Genomic DNA, 22,339 nt, shown 5'->3' with positions numbered 1-22,339 from the left:
TACGAAGGATGTAAAGTCTCCATTTTTTTTAATGGCTGAATAGTATTCCATGGTATACATATACCACAGCTTGTTAATCCATTCCTGGGTTGGTGGGCATTTAGGCTGTTTCCACATTTTGGCGATTGTAAATTGAGCTGCAATAAACAGTCTAGTACAAGTGTCCTTATGATAAAAGGATTTTTTTCCTTCTGGGTAGATGCCCAGTAATGGGATTGCAGGATCGAATGGGAGGTCTAGGTTGAGTGCTTTGAGGTTTCTCCATACTTCCTTCCAGAAAGGTTGTACTAGTTTGCAGTCCCACCAGCAGTGTAAAAGTGTTCCCTTCTCTCCACATCCACGCCAGCATCTGCAGTTTTGAGATTTTGTGATGTGGGCCATTCTCTCTGGGGTTAGATGGTATCTCAGGGATGTTTTGATTTGCATTTCTCTAATATATAGAGATGATGAACATTTTTTCATGTGTTTGTTAGCCATTCGTCTGTCGTCTTTAGAGAAAGTTCTATTCATGTCTCTTGCCCATTGATATAAGGGATTGTTGGCTTTTTTCATGTGGATTAATTTGAGTTCTCTATAGATCCTGGTTATCAAGCTTTTGTCTGATTGAAAATATGCAAATATCCTTTCCCATTGTGTAGGTTGTCTCTTTGCTTTGGTTATCGTCACCTTAGCTGTACAGAAGCTTTTCAGTTTAATGAAGTCCCATTTGTTTATTTTTGTTGTTGTTGCAATTGCCATGGCAGTCTTCTTCATGAAGTCTTCCCCCAGGCCAATATCTTCCAGTGTTTTTCCTATGCTTTCTTTGAGGATTTTTATTGTTTCGTGCCTTAAATTTAAGTCCTTTATCCATCTTGAATCAATTTTTGTGAGTGGGGAAAGGTGTGGGTCCAGTTTCAGTCTTTTACACGCAGACATCCAGTTCTCCCAACACCATTTATTGAATAGGGAGTCTTTCCCCCAAGGTAAGTTCTTGTTTGGTTTATCGAAGATTAGGTGGTTGTAAGATGTTAGTTTCATTTCTTGGTGTTCAATTCGATTCCAAGTGTCTATGTCTCTGTTTTTGTGCCAGTACCATGCTGTCTTGAGCACTATGGCTTTGTAGTACAGACTAAAATCTGGTATGCTGATGCCCCCAGCTTTATTTTTGTTACTAAGAACTGCCTTAGCTATACGGGGTTTTTTCCGGTTCCATACAAAACGCAGAATCATTTTTTCCAAATCTTGAAAGTACGATGTAGGTACTTTGATAGGAATGGCATTGAATAGGTAGATTGCTTTGGGAAGTATAGACATTTTAACAATGTTGATTCTTCCAAGCCATGAGCATGGTATGTTCTTCCATTTGTTAATATCCTCTGCTATTTCCTTTCTGAGGAGTTCATAGTTTTCTTTATAGAGGTCCTTCACCTCCTTCGTTAGGTATATTCCTAGGTATTTCATTTTCTTTGAAACTATGGTGAAGGGAGTTGTGTCCTTAATTAGCTTCTCCTCTTGACTGTTATTGGTGTATACAAAGGCTACTGACTTGTGGACATTGATTTTATATCCTGAAACATTACTGTATTTTTTGATGACTTCTAGGAGTCTTGTGGTTGAGTCTTTGGGGTTCTCTAAGTATAAGATCATGTCGTCAGCAAAGAGGGAGAGTTTGACCTCCTCTGCTCCCATTTGGATTCCCTTTATTTCCTTGTCTTGCCTAATTGTATTGGCTAGAACTTCCAGCACTATGTTGAATAGTAAAGGTGACAGAGGACAACCTTGTCTGGTTCCAGTTCTAAGAGGAAAAGCTTTCAGTTTTACTCCATTCAGTAAAATATTGGCTGTGGGTTTGTCATAGATAGCTTCAATCAGTTTTAGAAATGTGCCACCTATGCCTATACTCTTCAGTGTTCTAATTAGAAAAGGATGCTGGATTTTATCAAATGCTTTTTCTGCATCTATTGAGAGGATCATGTGATCTTTATTTTTGCCTCTGTTAATATGGTGGATAACGTTTATGGACTTGCGTATGTTGAACCAGCCTTGCATCCCTGGGATGAAGCCTGCTTGATCATGATGAATGACTTTTTTGATGATAAGCTGTAATCTATTGGCTAGGATTTTGTTGAGAATTTTTCCATCTATATTCATGAGTGAGATTGGTCTGAAATTCTCCTTTTTGTTTGGGTCTTTTCCTGGTTTTGGTATCAGGGTGATGTTTGCTTCATAGAATGTGTTGGGGAAGATTCCTTCTTCCTCAATTTTTTGGAATAATTTCTGCAGTACAGGAATAAGCTCTTCCTTGAAGGTTTGATAGAATTCTGGAGTGAAGCCATCTGGACCAGGGCATTTTTTAGTTGGAAGCTTTTTTATTGTTTCTTTGATCTCAGTGCTTGAAATTGGTCTGTTCAGGAGGTCTATTTCTTCCTGGCCAAGTCTAGGGAGAGGGTGTGATTCCAAATATTGATCCATTTCCTTCACATTGTCAAATTTCTGGGCATACAGTTTCTGGTAGTATTCAGAGATGATCTCTTGTATCTCTGTGGGATCAGTTGTTATTTCCCCTTTATCGTTTCTGATTGAGGTTACTAGAGATTTTACTTTTCTATTTCTAGTTAGTCTGGCCAATGGTTTATCTATTTTATTTATTTTTTCAAAAAACCAACTCCTTGTTTCATTAATTTTCTGAATGATTCTTTTGTTTTCAATTTCATTGATCTCTGATTTGATTTTGGAGATTTCTTTTCTTCTACTGAGTTTAGGCTTAGATTGTTCTTCTTTTTCCAATTCCATAAGGTCTCTTGTGAGATTGTTGATGTGCTCTCTGTCTGTTTTTCGAATGTAGGCATCTAAAGCAATGAATTTTCCTCTCAAAACTGCTTTTGCAGTATCCCACAGGTTTTGGTAGCTTGTGTCTTCATTGTTGTTATGCTTAAGGAAGTTAGTGATTTCCTGTTTGATTTCTTCCTGCACCCATCTGTTATTCAACAGAAGATTGTTTAATTTCCATGCCTTTGGATAGGGTCGAGCATTTTTGTTAGAGTTGAGTTCCACCTTTAGTGCCTTATGGTCTGAAAAGATACAAGGTAAAATTTCAATTCTTTTGATTCTGTTGATATTTGTTTTGTGTCCCAGGATATGATCAATTTTGGAGAATGTTCCATGGGGTGATGAGAAGAATGTATATTCTTTATCTTTGGGGTGGAGTGTTCTATATGCGTCTATCAAGCATAATTGTTCTAGGGTCTCATTTAAATCTCTTATATCTTTGTTTAATTTCTGTTTAGAGGATCTGTCCAGTTCTGTAAGAGGAGTGTTAAAGTCCCCTGTTATGATGGTATTATCAGATATCATATTGCTCAGACTGAGTAAGGTCTGTTTCAAGAATCTGGGAGCATTTAAATTTGGTGCATAGATATTTAGAATTGAAATGTCTTCTTGTTGTAGTTTTCCCTTGACCAATATAAAGTGACCATCTTTGTCTTTTTTGACTTTAGTTGCTTTAAATCCACATGTATCTGAAAATAAGATTGCAACTCCTCTTTTCTTCTGAATTCCATTTGCCTGAAAAATTGTCTTCCAACCCTTGACTCGGAGCTTTAATTTGTCTTTTGAAGCCAGGTGTGTTTCTTGCAGACAGCAAATGGATGGCTTGTGTTTTTTAATCCAGTCAGCCAATCTATGTCTCTTCAGTGGGGAATTCAAGCCATTAACATTTATGGAGATAATTGATAAGTGTGGTAGTATTCTATTCGTCTTATTTGGTGAGAGTCCATTGCTTAGTTTTGTCTTTTGCATCAGTGTGGAGGTTAGGTTCTGTCCTTTGATTTCTGAGTTCTTACTTTGCTGCTGATCCATTGTGGTGGTCAGTGTGCAGAACAGGTTGAAGTATTCCCTGTAGAGCTGGTCTTGTTGTGGTGAATTTCCTCAATGTTTGTATATCCGTAAATGATTTGATTTCTCCATCAATTTTGAAGCTTAGCTTAGCAGGGTACAGAATTCTGGGCTGGAAATTGTTCTGTTTAAGTAGATTAAAGGTAGATGACCATTGTCTTCTTGCTTGGAAAGTTTCATTAGAGAAGTCTGAGGTCACTCTGATGGATTTGCCCCTGTAGGTCAACTGGCGCTTACTCCTGGCAGCTTGCAGAATCTTTTCTTTTGTCTTGACTTTGGACAGGTTCATCACAATGTGTCTTGGAGAAGCTCGGTTAGAGTTGAGGCGACCTGGGGTCCGATATCCCTCTGAAAGCAGTGTGTCAGAATCTTTGGTGATGTTTGGGAAATTTTCTTTTATAATATTCTCTAGTATGGCTTCCATTCCTCTGGGGCATTCTTCTTCCCCTTCTGGAATTCCTATAACTCATATGTTGGAACGTTTCATAAAGTCCCATAATTCTGACAGTGAACGTTCTGCTTTCTCTCTCTTCTTTTCTGCCTCTTTTACTATCTGAGTTATCTCAAAAACTTTGTCTTCTACCTCTGAAATTCTTTCTTCTGCATGGTCTAACCTGTTGCTGATACTTTCCATTGCATCTTTAAGTTCCCTGATTGACTGTTTCATTTCCTTCAGCTCTGCTATATCCTTTTTATATTCTTCATATCGTTCATCTCTGATTTGATTCTGTTTTTGGATTTCCTTTTGGTTATTTTCCACTTTATTAGCAGTTTCCTTCATTGTTTCCATCATTTCTTTCATTGTTTTCAACATGTGTATTCTAAATTCCCTTTCTGTCATTCCTAACATTTCTGTATAGGTGGAATCCTCTGCAGTAGCTACCTCATGGTCCCTTGGCGGGGTTGTTCTGGACTGGTTCTTCATGTTGCCTGGAGTTTTCTGCTGATTCTTCCTCATGAGTGATTTCTTTTATCTGTTTCCTTGCCCTAATTTTCCTTTCACTTCCTCTTGCTCTTTAAGTTCTCGTGCCTGTGGAAGTTGTGGGCGGGTTTAGACGGGTTGAACACACGCGACCACTTGCCGGTTTTCCACTGTTTTAGTCCTCCTCTTGGGGTCCAGAAGTCTCTCGCTGACACCCTGTATCCTCATAGGAGTGATGATAGGCAGTTCCCACCAGCCAGAGATGCCTGGAGTCCTATCTCCCCAGACTTACGGTGCCCAGATGCAAGGAAGCTGTTACTCGGCTGCCATCTTGCTCCGCCAGGCAGCCTGGCTATTTTTTTTTGCAGTTTGGCCAGGGCTGGGTTTGAACCCACCACCCTTGGTATAGCCATAGGTATAGCCCTACTAGCTGAGCCATAGGTGCCGCCCAAGCCTACTTCTTATTTTGCAGGATGGAATCCCAAAATACGAAACCTTCTTTTTATTAAAAAAAAAAAAAACCCTGTGGCGGCGCCTGTGGCTCAGTGAGTAGGGCGCCAGTCCCATATGCCGACGGTGGCAGGTTCAAACCCAGCCCCGGCCAAACTGCAACAAAAAAATAGCCGGGCGTTGTGGCGGGTGCCTGTAGTCCCAGCTACTCAGGAGGCTGAGGCAAGAGAATCACGTAAGCCCAAGAGTTAGAGGTTGCTGTGAGCCGTGTGACGCCACAACACTCTACTGAGGGTGGTACAGTGAGACTCTGTCTCTACAAAAAAAAAAACAAAAAACCTAAAATTTACCATCATAATTATTTTTAAATGTACAGTCTGCAGTGTTAAGTATATTTACATTGATGTGGAACAAATTTCTAGAACTATTCCATCTTGCAAGACCAAAATTCTGTTTCCAATAAAAACCAACTCCCCCAATAGGGCTGTAATATGGCTCCATGGATGAGGTTAGCCTAGAGAATTTGGGAATGGAATTGAGCTATGATATCCTGACATAGTCACATTCTGCCAATTACCTTAATACCACCACAAACATTAATGTGGTATTTTCAAGAGGCTTTAAACCAGAGCTGTTTTCAACTTCTTAGCATCTTCTAGTATTTCCTCAAATATTACTCATTCTCCTAAGTAGATTGGAACTAGACTGTCCTCCAATAATAGGATCTCAGTTTGAAGACATCTGGTGTAACAGAGAAAAGAGGCAGACATCCCTATCATACAGTTTGAGGGTCATAAATCCAAGAGACATCCTTGGCTGCTCTCAGCTTCATAGTTAGAAAGCTGTGAAGATGACCATAGGTTCTATTCTAGGTCTTGCTCCAATAGTGTGGGTGAGGAACATTTCATCAAAACTTTGGAGGCTGACCTCCATAGATTCCACTTTCCCAGGCTGCCTTGGTTTTCTCAAATCTTGACAAACTAAAAACAAGATGGGACAAAGAAATGTCCCAAGGGTTTTCTGCAAGCTCTCTCCATACTGTTTCAAGTCAAGTTGGCTAAAGGAAGTCTGGTATTATATAAATAAGAATGCATGGACTTTTATAATGGTTATGGTGAAGATGATAGCTGATCCCCTGTCTTTTCTCAGCTGGTAATATGCTATTTTTTTCTTCAATTACCTGGTGAAAATTGAGGACTCTAATATTTTACTTGACATTCAATGTAAATGAGTCCTGGATTTGCAGAGTTTCATTAATTTTCCAGTTCATATGTATTAGAAAGTTCATGTCCAGGGAAGATACAAAGAATTTATATAGATTGTGTCAACTCATATCACAACATTTCTGTGAAGTAGGTGTTATTAACCACATCATACAAATGGAGAAGATATTGCACAGAGAAGGGAAATAACTTGACTAAAGTCACACAAGTAGAAAGTGGTAGATCCTGGATTTGAATCAAGGTCTGTCCAGACTCTAAGCTCATGTTCTAAGTTGTTAGGTCAGATTGTTTTTCTTGTAAGATTACTAGACATAAAACAATTACTTAAATTTTATTGCATTAAAAGTTTCCTTTATATAAAAAAATTAATTTTGTCAAAAGTTCTGTCAGAAAATAGAGAGTATAAGAAGGTGAAGTCATGCATTAAATTATCCTAAGGGAGTGGTGAGTTTGTGAAAAATTAAAAATTATGCTCTGTAGTCTCAGGCCTCCTAGTATGTGAAAAGAGTTGAAATAGTTTTGCTGTATGGTAAAAGAGAAAAAAATAGATGAATAATAAATTCCTGAGGTGAAATACTGTTAGTCTCTGTTGGTTGTAGACAAGCAATTCAAATATGGATAAAATGTTTATTTGTCCAAATCATCAGGGGGATTTTAAATGGGATGGGGCATATGAAGTGACTGATAGTGCCAGGTACGTGGTAGGCCCTCAACAAATGCTAAATATCATTGTTAGTTAAGAACAACACTGAAAGGGTAAAAAAGTACAAAAGAGTAGGTTAATGAAAGTTGAGGAATTGGGGATGATCTCAACCTATTTATGTCTCACATTCCATTATTGTAATGCTAGTGATGTTGTAGTTATTTATATTCTGTTCAAGGTCATCCCTGAGATCTGATTTTTCACATGTCTGCCTCCTGGGGGTACATTTTATCACATGATTGATAGAGTTAGTCACTGCTGCAGATACTGGCATCCTGAGAGCTTGTCGAAATGTCATGCAAAAAAAATTCAAAAAGGTTAACGATGAGTAAAAATGGGTTAATGTTATGATTCATTGTTACTTTAAGCATACTTTAGTAAAGAGCAAACACAAAAATGAAAATGAATTAATTCTCAATAAGGAATGATTTCTAATGATGATGATGGAATCTCTCTTGTGTTAGGGCCATGTGCCAGGGGGATTGGTCCTGTACCATTTTATTGTTTTTCATTTTTAAGTGGGGACCAGTAAGATGGCAGAGGTTGACAGGGTATGGGTCCTTAAATTGGTTGATAATTTAAATTTCTATTAAAATTCTCTAAAAAACTTTTTTTAAAGATATGATCAATAGCCTTAAGAGATGTTCTGTGTTAGATTTACACCCCACTGTTAAAGTGTTTGAAGCACATTTGAACAAGTACATATGTGAAACAGTAAAGAAATTACAATTATTTCATGAAACGTAAAAAAAAAAAAAAAAAAAAAAACCAACTCCCTCTTTCCCTTTGCCTTAGCTGCTGGTGACTACCATTCTACTTCCTGTTTTTTTTTTTTAATTCGACCCCTTTAGATACCTTTTATAAATAAAGTCATACAGTATTTGTCTTTTTTGTGACTGGTTAATGTCACTTAGCATGGTGTCTTCAGAGTTCTTCCATGCTGTAGCATGTGTCAGAATTTGATGAATCATGAAATCATAAATACTTCAGAGTACATTTTTTTACCCCAGATTTATTTGAACAATGTTGGGCCAGGGGCAGGAGGTGGGAGTCCCCCTGCTTTACTTGTGCAATGAAATAACTACCCTCCTTGAGTTTATCTCTCTGTCGTGTGATCTTCCTAGTTTGTTTCTTCAAGTTTCTGAGCCTAAATTAACCCTAACGAGCAAATGTTCTGTGTTAAAAATAGTACTCAATGAGGCAGCTATGTCAGACATTGTAAGACAAAATGTCATCTTTAAGAGTATATTTTTAATGCTGGAGAGTTTTTAAAACTCAGGTTGATGTGATTTCATTCCAGAGAGCTCAGAAATATGCTCAACAAGTTTTGCAAAAGGACTGTCGGCCCAAGTTTGCGAAAACATCAATGGCACGGTTGTTTGAGCACAGGTATAGCCCGGACTTACAGCCTTTTGTGCAGAAGGCCCACAAGGCAAGTGAAGCCAAGGACAAGTATAATCCTCCTTTTGGATTCCGGAAGTTCTCCAGTGAAGTTCAGTCCCTTTTGGAACTGTTGCCCGAACGTGACTTTCCAGAACACTTGAAAGCCAAGAGCTGTCAGCGTTGTGTGGTTATTGGCAGTGGTGGGATACTACACGGACTAGAACTGGGCTATGCCCTGAACCGGTTCGATGTTGTGATAAGGTACATTGCTTTTAAAACCATCCTTTCTCCTCTAGAGCTAAGTTCACTACCCTTGGTCAGTGCAGCTCCCTGACCTGAGGGAAGAAGACAGGATGCCCTTCAAGGTTCCTTCCCTCCCTCAAGGAACTTACTGTTAGAGAAGTTGAAACAAAAACACAAAATGATTGGATGTCCCCAGATGTGCCACACTGACCTTAACTTTGAGGAGCATGCTGTGGACAGCGCTAAGTGGCAGAACCTTTTAAGAGGAGGTGAGATTTGGAAAGATGGGTAGAGGACACAGTAGGAGACCTGAGTCGGAGGGAGCCCTGGCTTCTGGGGCAGGGGCTGGGAGTGATGGGCTGTGGGAGGCCAGGCCCCTGGGACACAGAAACACACAGAAGAGGCTGAATTCACCATGATGGGCAGTAAACAAGCATTCTAGATTCTTTTTGGTTTAGCCATTTAAAAATGTGTTTTTCTGATTGTAAAAAGTAAAATATGTTCGGTATTGAAAATTGGAAAAATGTAAGGAAGAACATGACCACTCATTTTCAGTACAGATAACCACTATGAATTTGCTGTGTCATCTGCGTTTGCTCTATACACATACTTACAAATGCATTTACATTTTTATAAGGTATTTTGCTTTTTTAACTTAATATCATGAATACACTCTGAGATCATTAAATATTCTTAAAAAACCAACTTAGTAAACGCTTAATATTCCTTGGTATGGAAAGCATTTGTAAGTTATTTAGTCATTCTCTTGTAGACATTTAGAATGTTTCCGGGCAGCGCCTGTGTCTCAGTGGGTAGGGCGCTGGCTCCATATACTGAGGGTGGTGGGTTGAAACTCGGCTCCAGCCAAACTGCATCAAAAAATAGCCGGGCGTTGTGGCGGGCGCCTGTAGTCCCAGCTACTTGGGAGGCTGAGGCAAGAGAATCACCTAAGCCCAGGAGTTGAAGGTTGCTGTGAGCTGTGTGACGCCACGGCACTCTACCGAGGGCAACATGAGACTTTGTCTCAAAAAAAAGAATGTTTCCATTTTTATTTGTTGTTGTGAAAATGGTTTGCATATTTTTATACATATGTCCTTTTGTACATCTTTTATCATTTCCTTGGAGAAGTTCCTTTAAGTATAATTTGTGGCATCAAAATGTTTGGATATTTTTCAGGCCCTTGACATATTATGTCAAACCAATTATCTTAATTGGTCTTTAATTAATCTTAAGGATGTGTAGAGCTGGGAGCATTATGAGAGCAGGCTCTTAATGAAATTTGTTCAAGAGTGGTAGTGGGTTTGATTGGAGGCAGGAGAGAATAGGAGTGGGGGCCTGGGTTAGAGGTTATCAGGACATGAAGCATGTGGGCCTGGTGTGGACACAGGAAGTGAAATAGTGACTAGAAATTGAATCTGAGAGGCGTATTGGAAGAGCAATTGACACGACTTAACTGACAGTTTCTTAACTTACGTCAGGAGACACCAAGATTTCTAATCTGGGTGTCTTTATAGATTTCTAATCTATAAAGTATTGACCACTGTCAGAAATGGAGGAGTGCAGAGGCTGGGCACAGTGGCTCACAGCTGTAATCCTAGCACTTTTGGCAGCCAAGGTGGGAGGATCACTTAAGCCCAGGAGTTCAAGACCAGGGCAACACAGCAAGACCCTATTGCTATTTAGGGAAAAAATAAAGGAGTGGAGAAAAACCTCTGGTTCGTAAAGAAGGATGACAAGATTCATTTTGGACATTTTGAGGCCTAAAGTGATGGTGTGTTCACATAATACCTTTGTGCCCAGGAGCTGTGATTTGGACAAGTTTCCTAACTGTACCTTGGTTTCTCCATCTGTAAAATGGAGGCAGTAATAGTGCATCCCCATGGGGCAAAATGAGTTAACATGTAAAATACTTAGAACAGTGTCAAGATTGTAGTCGAGGCTCAATACGTGTTTGCACCTATTTCTGGAGAGTGTGTAGGAAGGTGGGGGCTCAGGAGGAGAGCAAAGGTGGTACAAGGTATTTTTAGGTAAGAGCCAGGCTTTTCAAAGGGACAAACAGTAGAAGAAAGAGATAAGAACTGAGTGTGAAGGCAAAAGGGGTACCACAGGCCACAAGACAGCAGGAATGGTCTGTCTTGTGGCCTGTGAGAGGATCGTGAAGGTTGGGATGGGGGTAAAACAGCCACTGTCACTGGGTGCTTTTGTGTGCCCGGGCTGTGTCACATGCTTAGATGTTCTCATTTCTCAAGGTAACCCAGGGGGCGCGGCTTTCCCAGTCAGGCAGGATTACAGATGAAGGCACCAGGGCACCACCAGATGCTGCAGGCTCCAGGCCAGGTCCTAGCACTCCAAATCAGGGGCTGGAGGCTTCCAGAAACTCATCTCTGGCCCCTTGCAAGCAAATAAATGATCTCCTGTGTGCAGGCAGCACTGAGCGTGGCAGAGCCAGTGCCCAGACCCATTAGAGGGTGCGTGACTGGGACAGGGGAGAGGAGAGATGAGACGGAGCACCAGCCACCAGACATGGGCGGAAGAGGAGCGCGTCTCTGAGCTGGCACTGCAGAGGGGAGGCAAGTGGGAAACCGGGGTGAGGAGCCCCACTGAGCAGGAGGACGAGGGCCCTGTGAGAGCCGGAAGGGCTGACAAGGTGGCTATAAGTCCAGAGATGGTGGGTGCCTAACTGGGAGTGTGAGCCTCGTGCACAGGTGCTGGGAAGCCACTGTCACAGGGACAGGGAAGGTGGCGTGGATCCTGGTTAGGGAAGGAAAGATTAGTTAAAAAGCTTTTTTATTTTTCCGTAACTTTTAAGTTTAAAACAATTCCAAACTTAACAGAAAAGTTGTAAGAATAGTACAAATAACTCCCCTCTACCCTCCTCCCAGGTTTCCTGATTGATAACACTTTATCTCATTTGCTTTATAATTTTCTCCTTATGTTTATTACTGTATTATTCTTTTCTGAACCTTTTAGGAGTTAGTTGTGGGCCAGGCTTGGTTGTTCACACCTATAATCCTAACATACTGGGAGGCCCAGAGGTGGATTGCCTGAGCTCGGGAGTTTGAGACCAGCCTGAGCAAGAGGGAGACCCTGTCTCTATTAAAAACAGAAAAAAATAGTCAGGCATTATGGCAGGCACCTGTAGTCCCAGCTATTCAGGAGACTGAAGCAAGAGGATCTCTTGAGCCCAAGAGTTTGAGTTTGCTGTGAGCTATGATGCCACGACATTCTACCCAGGGCAACAGAGTGAGACTCTGTCTCAAAAAAAAAAAAAAAAGAGTTAATTGTAGATATCAGGCCACTTTACCCCTAAATACTTCAGTGTGTATTTCCTAAGAACAAATACATTCTATTATATAACCCTCCCCCAGTAGTATTTAGAACTGGGAAATTAACACAATACAGTTAATAAATTGTATTAAAAAGTATAATATAATACAGACCTTATCTACAGACCTTATTCAAATTTACCCAGTGGTCCCAATAATGTCCTTCATCTTAAAAAAGAGAACATGGAAAGAAGAAGAAAAACTTTGGTCTAGAATCATGCCTTAACGTTTACTTGTCATGTCTGGTAATATCTTTTAATAATCCAGGGACTAGATGTTTAAGATCTAGAAGAAGCATTGGAGGTAGAATAGAAAAGAAAGGTTAGGTTAGATGAGGTGTGATAATACAGGTGAAGATCTGAACAGACGTTTTTGAGCTGTATAACTGAGTGAATTGCTTCTGGAAGAATTACTAGAATCCCCCAAGACAAGCACCCTGGCAAAGCCTTCATTGACCTAATAGTTGTGAGTACCCGAGTCCTTGCTTTCAGATAAGGTAGCACACCTGGGGCCCAGTGCCCTCCGTGGTCCCCCACTCCATAGAACTGTGGTTTTTATCTGTCTCACTCTGGGTCCTAGGTTTTTCTTTCTGATGACATTCTGAAATTCTGACAAGTAAGCACAATGGGAAATTTTCAAGGAGACTTTACTGGCACCCAGAGAAAACCCAAAATGTAATCTGTTTGGACTGGCTAAAAATATCAGGACAGATGAAATTGCTTGACATTCAGGGATTAGATAGGCATGTTCAGTCATGAACCGAAGACTGCATTCCTCAAACAGCTGGAAAAAACAACTGTGAAGGGGATGAGGCTGCTGGGAGGGACAGTCTACCCCCAATCGTATCTTTTTTCTTTGTCCTAAGAAAATGTGGAAGACTTGACACTGAATGTCAGTGATATAAATTGATGGCTTGCCTAATGTAGATTTGTCCATTTTGTTTAAATAGGTTAAATCATGCACCTGTTGAGGGATATTCAGAGGATGTTGGAAATAAAACTACTATAAGGATGACCTACCCAGAGGGTGCACCACTGTCTGACCTTGAATATTATTCCAATGACTTGTTTGTTGCTGTATTATTTAAGAGTGCTGATTTCGACTGGCTTCAAGCAATGTTAAAAAATGAAACCCTGGTAAGTACCAGAAATTCTTCTATCAAATGTACCTTCTAAAAAGTGAAGAATTCTCTAGTTGTAATTACAGACTTTTATTTTAAACACACAAGGTGGAGTGCATACCTTTGAGCTGACTTTCAGATAATAATCACTGTCTTTGTAGAACCCCTCAGAACTCCTTGCTGCAAACTGCTGTCAGAACCTGATTCGGAGTCAGACATGAAAATGGTGATCGTTACTTAATGGAATAATCAAGATTGCAGCAGTATTGCTATTACTGAGGTTGACCACCCACCTTACTCTCCAGATGTGAACTTGCATGGCTTTTGGTTAGTTCTAGAAATTAATTTATTTGGATGACACAAACCATTACTGAGGATATTCAAAAGAATATATATAAAATTGCTAAGGAATATTTTCAAAGACATTCTTCGAAAGTGCTTTGGTCAGTCAGGGGTTCCCTTGTTGGAATGAACTCATAGCATTCTAGCAAGGTCAATGTGGAGGAGGTGGCCCTCCATCAGTCATATTCCTTTTATTTGTCTTTGCCATAATCACATTACTTTATAGTCCCACCTGTTACACAAATTTCAGAGGTCAACTATCGAGGACTGTGTGCACAAACTAGTAGGACATATAGGACTTTTCGTATAAGTTCCATGGTGGAGAATTTGGGGGGTTTGGGGAGGGTTGTTTTGTTTTGTTTTGTTTTTTTGAGACAGAGCCTCAAGCTGTCGCCCTGGGTAGTGTGCTGTGGTATCACAGCTCACAGCAATCTCCAACTCTTAGGCTTAAGCAATTCTCTTGCCTCGGCCTCCCAAGTAGCTGGGACTCCCGGCACCTGCCACAACGCCTGGCTATATATTTTTTTTTTTTTTTATTAAATCATAGCTGTGTACATTAATGCTATCATGGGGCACCATACACTGGTTTTATAGACCGTTTGACACATTTTCATCACACTGGTTAACATAGCCTTCCTGGCATTTTCTTAGTTATTGTGTTAAGACATTTACATTCTACATTTACTAAGTTTCACATATACCTTATAAGATGCACCACAGGTGTAATCCCACCAATCACCCTTCCTCTACCTACCTCCTCCCTCCGTCCCCTCTCTTTCTCCCTTCCCCCTAATCTTGGGTTATAACTGGGTTATAGCTTTCATGTGAAAGCCATAAATTAGTAGGGCTCATAGTAGGGCTGAGTACATTGGATACTTTTTCTTCCATTCTTGAGGTACTTTACTAAGAAGAATATGTTCCAGCTCCATCCATGTAAACAGGAAAGAGGTAAAGTCTCCTTCTTTCTTTAAGGCTGCATAATATTCCATGGTGTACATATACAGCAATTTATTAATCCATTTGTGGATTGATGGGCACTTGGGCTTTTTCCATGACTTAGCAATCATGAATAGGGCTGAAATAAACATTCTGGTACAAATTTCTTTGTTATGACATGATTTTTGGTCTTCTGGGTATATGCCTAGTAGAGGAATTATAGGATTGAATGGCAGATCTATTTTTAGATCTCTAAATGTTCTCCAAACATCTTTTCAAAAAGAAAGGATTAATTTGCATTCCCACCAGTGGTGTAGAAGTGTTCCCTTTTCTCCACATCCACGCCAACATCTCTGGTCTTGGGATTTTGTGATATAGGCTAATCTTACTGGAGTTAGATGATATCTCAAAGTAGTTTTGATTTGCATTTCTCTGATGATTAAAGATGATGAGCATTTTTTCATATATCTGTAGGCCGTGCGCCTGTCTTCTTCAGAGAAGTTTCTCTTTGAGTCCCTTGCCCAGCCTGCGATGGGATCACTTGTTCTTTTCTTGCTTATACATTTGAGTTCTCTGTGGATTCTGGTTATTAAACCTTTGTCCGAGACATAACCTACAAATATCTTCTCCCATTCTGAGGGCTGTTTGCTTGCTTTACTTACTCTGTTCTTGGCTGTGCAGAAGTTTTTAGTTTGATCAGGTCCCAGTAGTGTATTTTTGAAGCTGCTTCAATTGCCTGGGGGAGTCCTCCTCATCTGGCTGTTTTTTGATTGTAGTTGTCATTGTTGTTTGGCAGGCCTGGGCTGGATTCGAACCCTCAAGCTCTGGTGTATGTGGCTGGTGCCTTAGCCACTTGAGCTACAGGCATTGAGCCCATGGTGGAGGATTTATATCTCCAAAGCTTGATTCTATAAATAGGTCATCATGGACTTTGGGATTTTCCGTTGGGTAGAAGTTCTAGTTGGAAGATGAAGCACATATAAAGTGACTCACAGTCAGTTGCCAAGAGACTTCACGAGACTAGGATATAAATGGAGAGAGGATGAGGGTGAGGGCGCCTTCGGATAGGGTGTTTACGGTGCTTACTACCCTTAAGTTGGACCTGTTTGCTTGGTCTTCCCTGGGCAAAATGATGGCTTAAGGTAATAAAAAGCTTACCATTGAGGAATTTCTACCTCAAACAAATAAGAGCTGGCTCTACAGTTCTTCTCTTTGTCCTTCATAAGTTGGATCTTTTAGAGTTACTTTTTGAGTTGAGGTACTGAATTTGCATAAATTCTGGTGACTGTGCTGCAGAATGCTGTACAGAAGGAGCTGCATCTCATCGCACTCATGGCCTTGGCCTGATTAGCTGGGAATGCCTTCTCTGATGATAAGAATGACTTTATTCAATACCCCAAATGATTGCGTGCTTTCTTTCCTTAGCCATTTTGGATGAGATTCTTCTTTTGGAAGCAGGTGGCAGAAAAGATCCCTCTACAGCCCAAGCATTTCAGGATTTTGAATCCAGTTATTATCAAAGAGACCGCCTTTGACATCCTTCAGTACTCAGAGCCTCAGCCAAGGTTCTGGGGTCAAGATCAGGTATTTTTGTTGCTACTCAAAGATAATTGAGCTCCTCTATGTTTGAGAGATGTGTACAGATTTCACTTGGTTATATCTCCAGTGGAGAAACCCAGCCATTGATTAGACACCCCGTGTGAGTTGGCCACTTGCAGCTTGAGTGCAGTTTCCTCATGGTTTAATTGGCTTTCTCCTCTGACTCAGTGTAGTCAACACATTAACACCTGTGTCCCTGAGATACCATTAAATATTTAATGGTATCTTACTCCAGGACTCCATATAACTGCAGGACCCCGAAGGGCACTTTGGTAGTCTGAAAAGTTCTTACATTTTAATTCTGTGAGCTGCTCAGGTGAGAATTGATTTTTATCACTTTATGGGTAAATAAAGTCAACCCTCTAGAATAGTGCTTTGTAGTTAATGCCTAGGTCCCACCTCAGGGTGCATATTATAGAGATAATATGCTGTGGGGGAGTTTTTAATCATTTTTGAGTCCTCTCCATAAATGACCCTTATAAACAGTTGATGCCACACACTCATTCCAGGGACATGGCTCGAGTGTCCCTGGTGCTGGGCGTCAGGCTGGTCAGCGGGATGCCTGGTGGAGAGGACAGGACAAACAGTACCTTAGAGCCCTGTGGCTGTGCAGGAGGAATGCTTCCTCTGCATTCCTTTCTCTTGATTTCTATTTCTAAACATGCAGTATGGCTGTTGAGTTCCTTTCTCACAAGCGAGGTTGGCTTTGAGAGGTAGGTGCCACACACCAAGGAGCAGGAAGCAGGTTTTATTGAATGATGGGGCTCTGTGGATGTTCCCTAATCCCACCTAAATCTGTGAACTCTGTAGAGTCCATTGTTACCCCATTTTACAGAAAAGGAGAGTTATTTATGAAAGCTACAGATTTAAGGGGAATGAAAAGGAGGTGCATTTGCACATGAAAACTGTACAAAAGAATATTCTGTTTTGTTTTGTTTTTGTAGAGACAGAGTCTCACTTTATCACCCTCGGTAGGGTACCCTAGCGTCACAGCTCACAGTAACCTCCAACTCCTGGGCTTAGGCAATCCTCTTGCCTCAGCCTCCCGAGTAGCTGGGATGACAGGCGCCCACCACACGCCCGGCTATTTTTTTGTTGTTGTTGCAGTTTGGCCGGGGCTGGGTTTGAACCTATGGGACCAGCGCCCTACCGACTAAGCCACAGGCACTGCCCTACAAAAGAATATTAACTAATAGATCAGGGCAGCCTTCAGCAAAGGCCTACTAAATTATGGGCTTTCTCGGTTCCTCCGTATCCCATATCTGGGATGGATATCCAGAAGCACGATGCCAGACTTGTGCATTCCAGGAGTGCCAGACATGAGGAGGGAGTGCTGATATAGTCAAAATCTAGGATGCATGGGGCATTCTAGGTCAACATCAGTAGGATACACGTCAGAGATCTTAACTCAAATCCAAAAACATCCCTGTCTAAACAGGGTGAGAAGAAACTGGTTTAGTAGCTGTACACATGAAAATGACCTGGAAGTATTACTTGCCAAAAGCAAGTGGTGCCTTTAAGTGGGACGCTGCTGCAGATAGGGTGAATGTGGTCTTCATCGGTGAGACTGGAGACCTTCCACTTTCAGGAAGGGACGGGCTACAGAAATCATGCCCTGGGGAGGAAGGTCCTGTGGCTGCTTGTAGACTTTTGTCATACCAGAGACGAAATGGGCTTGTTTTGTGATTCTTGACATCTTATGTAGGACCAGCGGGTAGAAATTTTATTTTATTTTATTTTCGAGACAGAGTCTCACTTTGTTGCCCTCAGTAAAGTGCTATGTCGTGACAGCTCACAACAACCTCAAACTCTTGGGTTTAAGCGATTCTCTTGCCTCAGCCTCCCGAGTAGCTGGGACTACAGGCACCTGCCACAATACCTGGCTATTTTTAGAGATGAGTTCTTGCTCTGGCTCAGATTGGTCTCGAACCTGTGAGCTCAGGCAGTCTACCTGCTTCGGCCTCCCAGAGTGCTAGGATTACAGGCGTAAGCCACCTCACCCGGCTAGTGGGTAGAAATTTTAGAAAGAACATCATTTAACTTGGTATGTTAAGGATATGTTAAAAGTATTCACATCACAGACCTTGTTTTAGAATCTAGATTCCTGCATGAAGAGTTAGACTTTTCAAATGGTTATATACAATTATGAGATGCATGAGATTGCAGCCTCCAGTGCATCCTCCATGACTCTGCATAGCATGTACAGTATCTGCAAAGCGGTGAGTTGTGCTAAGACTTGTTTTTTTCATTTTGGTCTTTTCTCTTTTTCAGAACGTCCCCACTATCGGTGCCATTGCTGTGGTCTTAGCCACACATCTGTGTGATGAAGTCAGCCTGGTGGGTTTTGGATATAATCTCAGTCAACACAGAACTCCTTTGCATTACTTTGACAATCAGTGCATGGGCGCCATGAACTCGCAGACCATGCATAATGTGACAACTGAGACCAAGTTCCTCCTAAAGCTGGTCAGAAAGGGAGTGGTGACAGATCTCAGCGGAGGCATCTATTGGGAATTTTGAACACAGAAAACCTCACTTGGAAATGCAACTCTGACCCCGAGGGCTGTTGTTGATGCATTTCATCCTGCAAATACTTTGAAGTGCAGCTGGTGTTTTAACTTTTAATTTAAAAACAAAAATGGTTTTGTTCTTCCTACTTTTTTTCCTATTTATTTGAGGTCAGTGTTTGTTTTTTGCACAATGTTTTGTAAGTTAATTTTAAGAATTGAATTGGAAAGACTTCTCAAAGAGAATTGTATGTAATGATGTTTTATTGAATTTTCAGAAAGTAATTTAATTTGTAAAAACTCTATCCATGTATACTGCACATCAAATTCCAGGTAATTAATTGGAAGGAGAGGAGAGGTCACTCCTTTGAGGATGGCCCTAAATGCCTGATTCTGGTTCCCTGCTGCTCTGTTGGGTGGACCGAGGGAGGAGGCACTTCTAGGATAACATGCTTGGTAGCTACACTGCTGACACTGGGTCGGCAACACCAGCCCCTGAGGCCTGGGCAGGTCGGAGGAGTGCATAGTCCTTCCTTGTTGGTCTGCTCTCTGCAAGGAGACTTGTAAGAATCCACCAGGGGAGCTGTCTTGGATCTGTGGGACACAGAAGATACGCTGTGTCCTCTGATTACTGTGAAGCCACCCTGAGCTGCAGAAGCCACAGTCTTCCCAGCAATTATGACAACTCCTGAATTTCAGGAGATTTTTTTACTGTTCTTCCAAAGCACTTAAGTTTTACCTAACATGTTCCAATGTCTTTGTCTAAAGTGGCTTATAAAAATTAAGACAAAACCTCTATGATCCAGAGTCAAGGGGAAATCCACCCTTTCCAAGAATTATCATGTTTTCTGAAACACTGAAGTAAAATCCTCCCAGTGTTATAAAATCACCTATTTAAAAAAAAAAAAAAAAAGGTTTTTGAATGCATACCTGGCAATGTGCACCAATGTGACGGTTGAAAAGGAAACAAAAAATAAAAGCTTTTAAAGAGCTCTCATAATCTAGTTAGAGTGCTCGTTTGTTTGTTTTATGAAAATCTGTGTAAATGCCCAAAACACCCTTCTTGGATGCTGCTGCTGAGGAGACCTCACCATGGTACCAGTGGTAAGGCACAGAGAAAATTACGGTGCCAGCTGCCTGTTCCCAGACAGCTGGGAGCTCTTCTGCAAAGATGCTAGGTGCCAGTGCCTTCCTCCCCAGGACAGAACTGCTCTTGAATCTGTCTCTTAGTGGCTCTAGTCCTTGATGTCAGAAGATCAGCCACTGCTCCACCCCCACCCTGCCCCAGACTCCGCTGCCGTCATCACTGTTCTCTAGCTCTGGCCACTGCCACTGCTGCCATCACCTCCCTGGATTCTCCTTTCCTGTAATGGCTTGTGCAGCCTTGACCCTTGGCCCATTCTGACGTCTTCCCCATCCACCGCCTCCTCAGTTTATCCAGGGCCATGAGCCAGGTCACAGCATTCAAAATAGAGTCCCTTCCATCTCCAGAGCTCTGGGGTCCAGCACAGAATGGCCAGCAGAGCAAAAATAGCTTTTCTCTGGCTGTGTGTCTTAAAATTTTGTGTGGGTTTTGCTTTCTATCCTACGATACTCTTAATAAAGGGAAAGTGTTTTAAAACTCTCATCTGTTAAATGGCTTAGTTCTGAAAATTGAGACTCCAGAAAATGGTCCACGAACAGCTGCCCTGTGGCTCAGGTAAGACCTAGCTTACACCACACAGCCCCATCCCCTTGTCCCTAGAAGCCTGACTACCTCAAATAACTTTCTTAATGCTATGAGCACCTCCTCCCTGGTCCCTGTGGACTCTTGTCCCACCTGCTTTGCAAGGCTGCTAGAAGTGTGGAGCTCAGCACCCACACTCAGCTTACAGTGCTCTCAGGCCTGCTCCCCTCCCCAACCTTCTTACCTGGGTGTCCTTTCTTGCATCCTTGGGTAGCTTTCCCTGGGCCACTCACCTGTTACCCATTCACCTGTGTTAAGTAGGTACCTTAAATGGGTAAAAAAGCATATTTTTAGAAACCTTTTATGGAGTCCACCAACCAGTAGTAATTCACTGGAGATCACTTTCAAGAACTTCTAACGGCTCGGTGCCTATAGCTCAAATGGCTAGGGTGCCAACCACATACACCAGAGCTGACGGGTTCGAATCCAGCCTGGGCCTGCCAAGCAACAACTACAACCAAAAAATAGCCAGACATGGCAGGTGCCTATAATCCCAGCTTCTTGGAGGCTGAGGCAAGAGAATCGCTTAAGCCCATGAGTTTGAGATTGCTGTGAGCTGTGACACCACAGCACTCCATAAGAACTAATGGTGCTTTGGCATTCTTTCGTTTGAAGTTTCATCTTTGCTTCTGAGTTTTTCTCTCTTGCCCCTTCCCACCCCACACCTGCTTTTCTGGGAACAGACTCTCCCTAGGGACCACAGGGGGTTCTGAGATTCATCTCCAATAAATGAGGATTTAGTGTCATTCCAATAGCTTTGTAACAAATTCTAGGCACACACATCCTCTTACGTAGATGGGATTGTTGGTTTTGCGGCATCTTAGGAGGATTTGCACATACTCTACATTTTAACATCCTTCTAAAACTCTGAGCCACAGAAAACTTCCTTGAATTGTAGTTCTTTGTTTTTTCCTATAGGGACCATATTCTCTACTAGAAACCTAGTTTGGTCTTAGAAACATGCGTTGGGGCCTGGAATGAGTATAATGGTGAGGTAGGAATCTTAAGTTTGGTTGCTTGGGAGTTCTTCTTTCGTGTGTGTGTGTCTGAGATTACTGCATGTGAACTCAAGTTTTTGGACAAAGCTGAACTAGGATCTCACAACTTCCTATGTTCTACATATACCTTTGCTTTTTTCATCACTCCAAAAACATCAATAAGGTGTGGGCAATGTCTTGTTTCCACAGATGGTGGGGGTGTCATCATTTGTTGGACCCATTAGTTAAAACAAGTTGTCAAACAAGTTTTTTAACTGGACAGCTTTTGTACAACGCCCTCTTGGTCATTGTGGCAGATAAGGCCTTAGGCCTTGGTTTGTGTGGCAGATAAGGCCTTAGTTACAATGGGGGGGTGGGGGGTGATAATCACGCTGTAGTTTTAAAACACAAGGATCACTGTGTTTTGGTTACTTATATTCTAATTCCAGCACATGGTGACCTCGTTAAATATAGAAGGGATGGTAAAATTTGCCTTTTTTCCTGTCCAGCGTTGTAGGAAGATTAAGGAAGGACAACCTATTCTCCTTGTCAGATTTACAGAATCCAAGTGTGGGTTATTTTTTCCTTCCTCTGGAAAACTTCAGTTAAGTCCCTTGAGAAAGGAAACAAGGAATAGTTCCTATGATTCAGCAGAATTCCCCTTAGAACAGTGGTTCTCAACCTTCCTAACGCTGCGAGCCTTTAATACAGTTCCTAGGGGTCGCGACCCACAGGTTGAGAACCACTGCCTTAGAATGAAGCTTTTAGTACGCGTGTGTGTAGCGAGCCAGCACTGTGGAACGCTGGGCCCTTTCCTGCATATGCTCACTTGCTTGGTGACAAAATGCTTCCCTGAAACAAAGGACCCTTTGTTTCCTGCAATGGGATCAAGCCATTCCCTGGGCACTGACCCTTCCCTTTACAAAGGGGCACCCAGATGGCCATAGGTGCAGTCCGCTCTTAGACTAGGGAAGCAGATTTCAGTGCATCAGAGCACGCCTGGAAACAC

At 41.6% G+C, this 22,339-nt stretch overlaps 1 protein-coding gene across 5 annotated transcripts in view; it reads left to right on the top strand.

Moving 5' to 3' along the window:
* ST3GAL5 (ST3 beta-galactoside alpha-2,3-sialyltransferase 5) overlaps window positions 1-18,870 on the top strand; it is a 69,141-nt gene extending 50,271 nt beyond the window's left edge. For 3 of the 5 annotated variants that reach the window (XM_053586797.1, XM_053586800.1, XM_053586799.1), the window contains exons 4-7: window positions 8,472-8,815; window positions 13,073-13,259; window positions 15,947-16,105; window positions 18,392-18,870. In XM_053586797.1, the coding sequence (XP_053442772.1) occupies window positions 8,472-8,815; window positions 13,073-13,259; window positions 15,947-16,105; window positions 18,392-18,640 (939 nt within the window). In that variant the 3' untranslated portion in view covers window positions 18,641-18,870. Of the gene's footprint in view, window positions 1-8,471; window positions 8,816-8,869; window positions 9,067-13,072; window positions 13,260-15,946; window positions 16,106-18,391 lie in introns of those variants that run through there. The other 2 variants (XM_053586801.1, XM_053586802.1) reach the window with 2 other exon arrangements.
* Window positions 18,871-22,339: the final 3,469 nt, after the last annotated feature.

This window comes from Nycticebus coucang, chromosome 4 (assembly GCF_027406575.1).
Source record: "Nycticebus coucang isolate mNycCou1 chromosome 4, mNycCou1.pri, whole genome shotgun sequence".
Lineage (NCBI taxonomy): Eukaryota > Metazoa > Chordata > Mammalia > Primates > Lorisidae > Nycticebus > Nycticebus coucang.
This window is presented reverse-complemented; position numbering and strand designations above follow the sequence as displayed.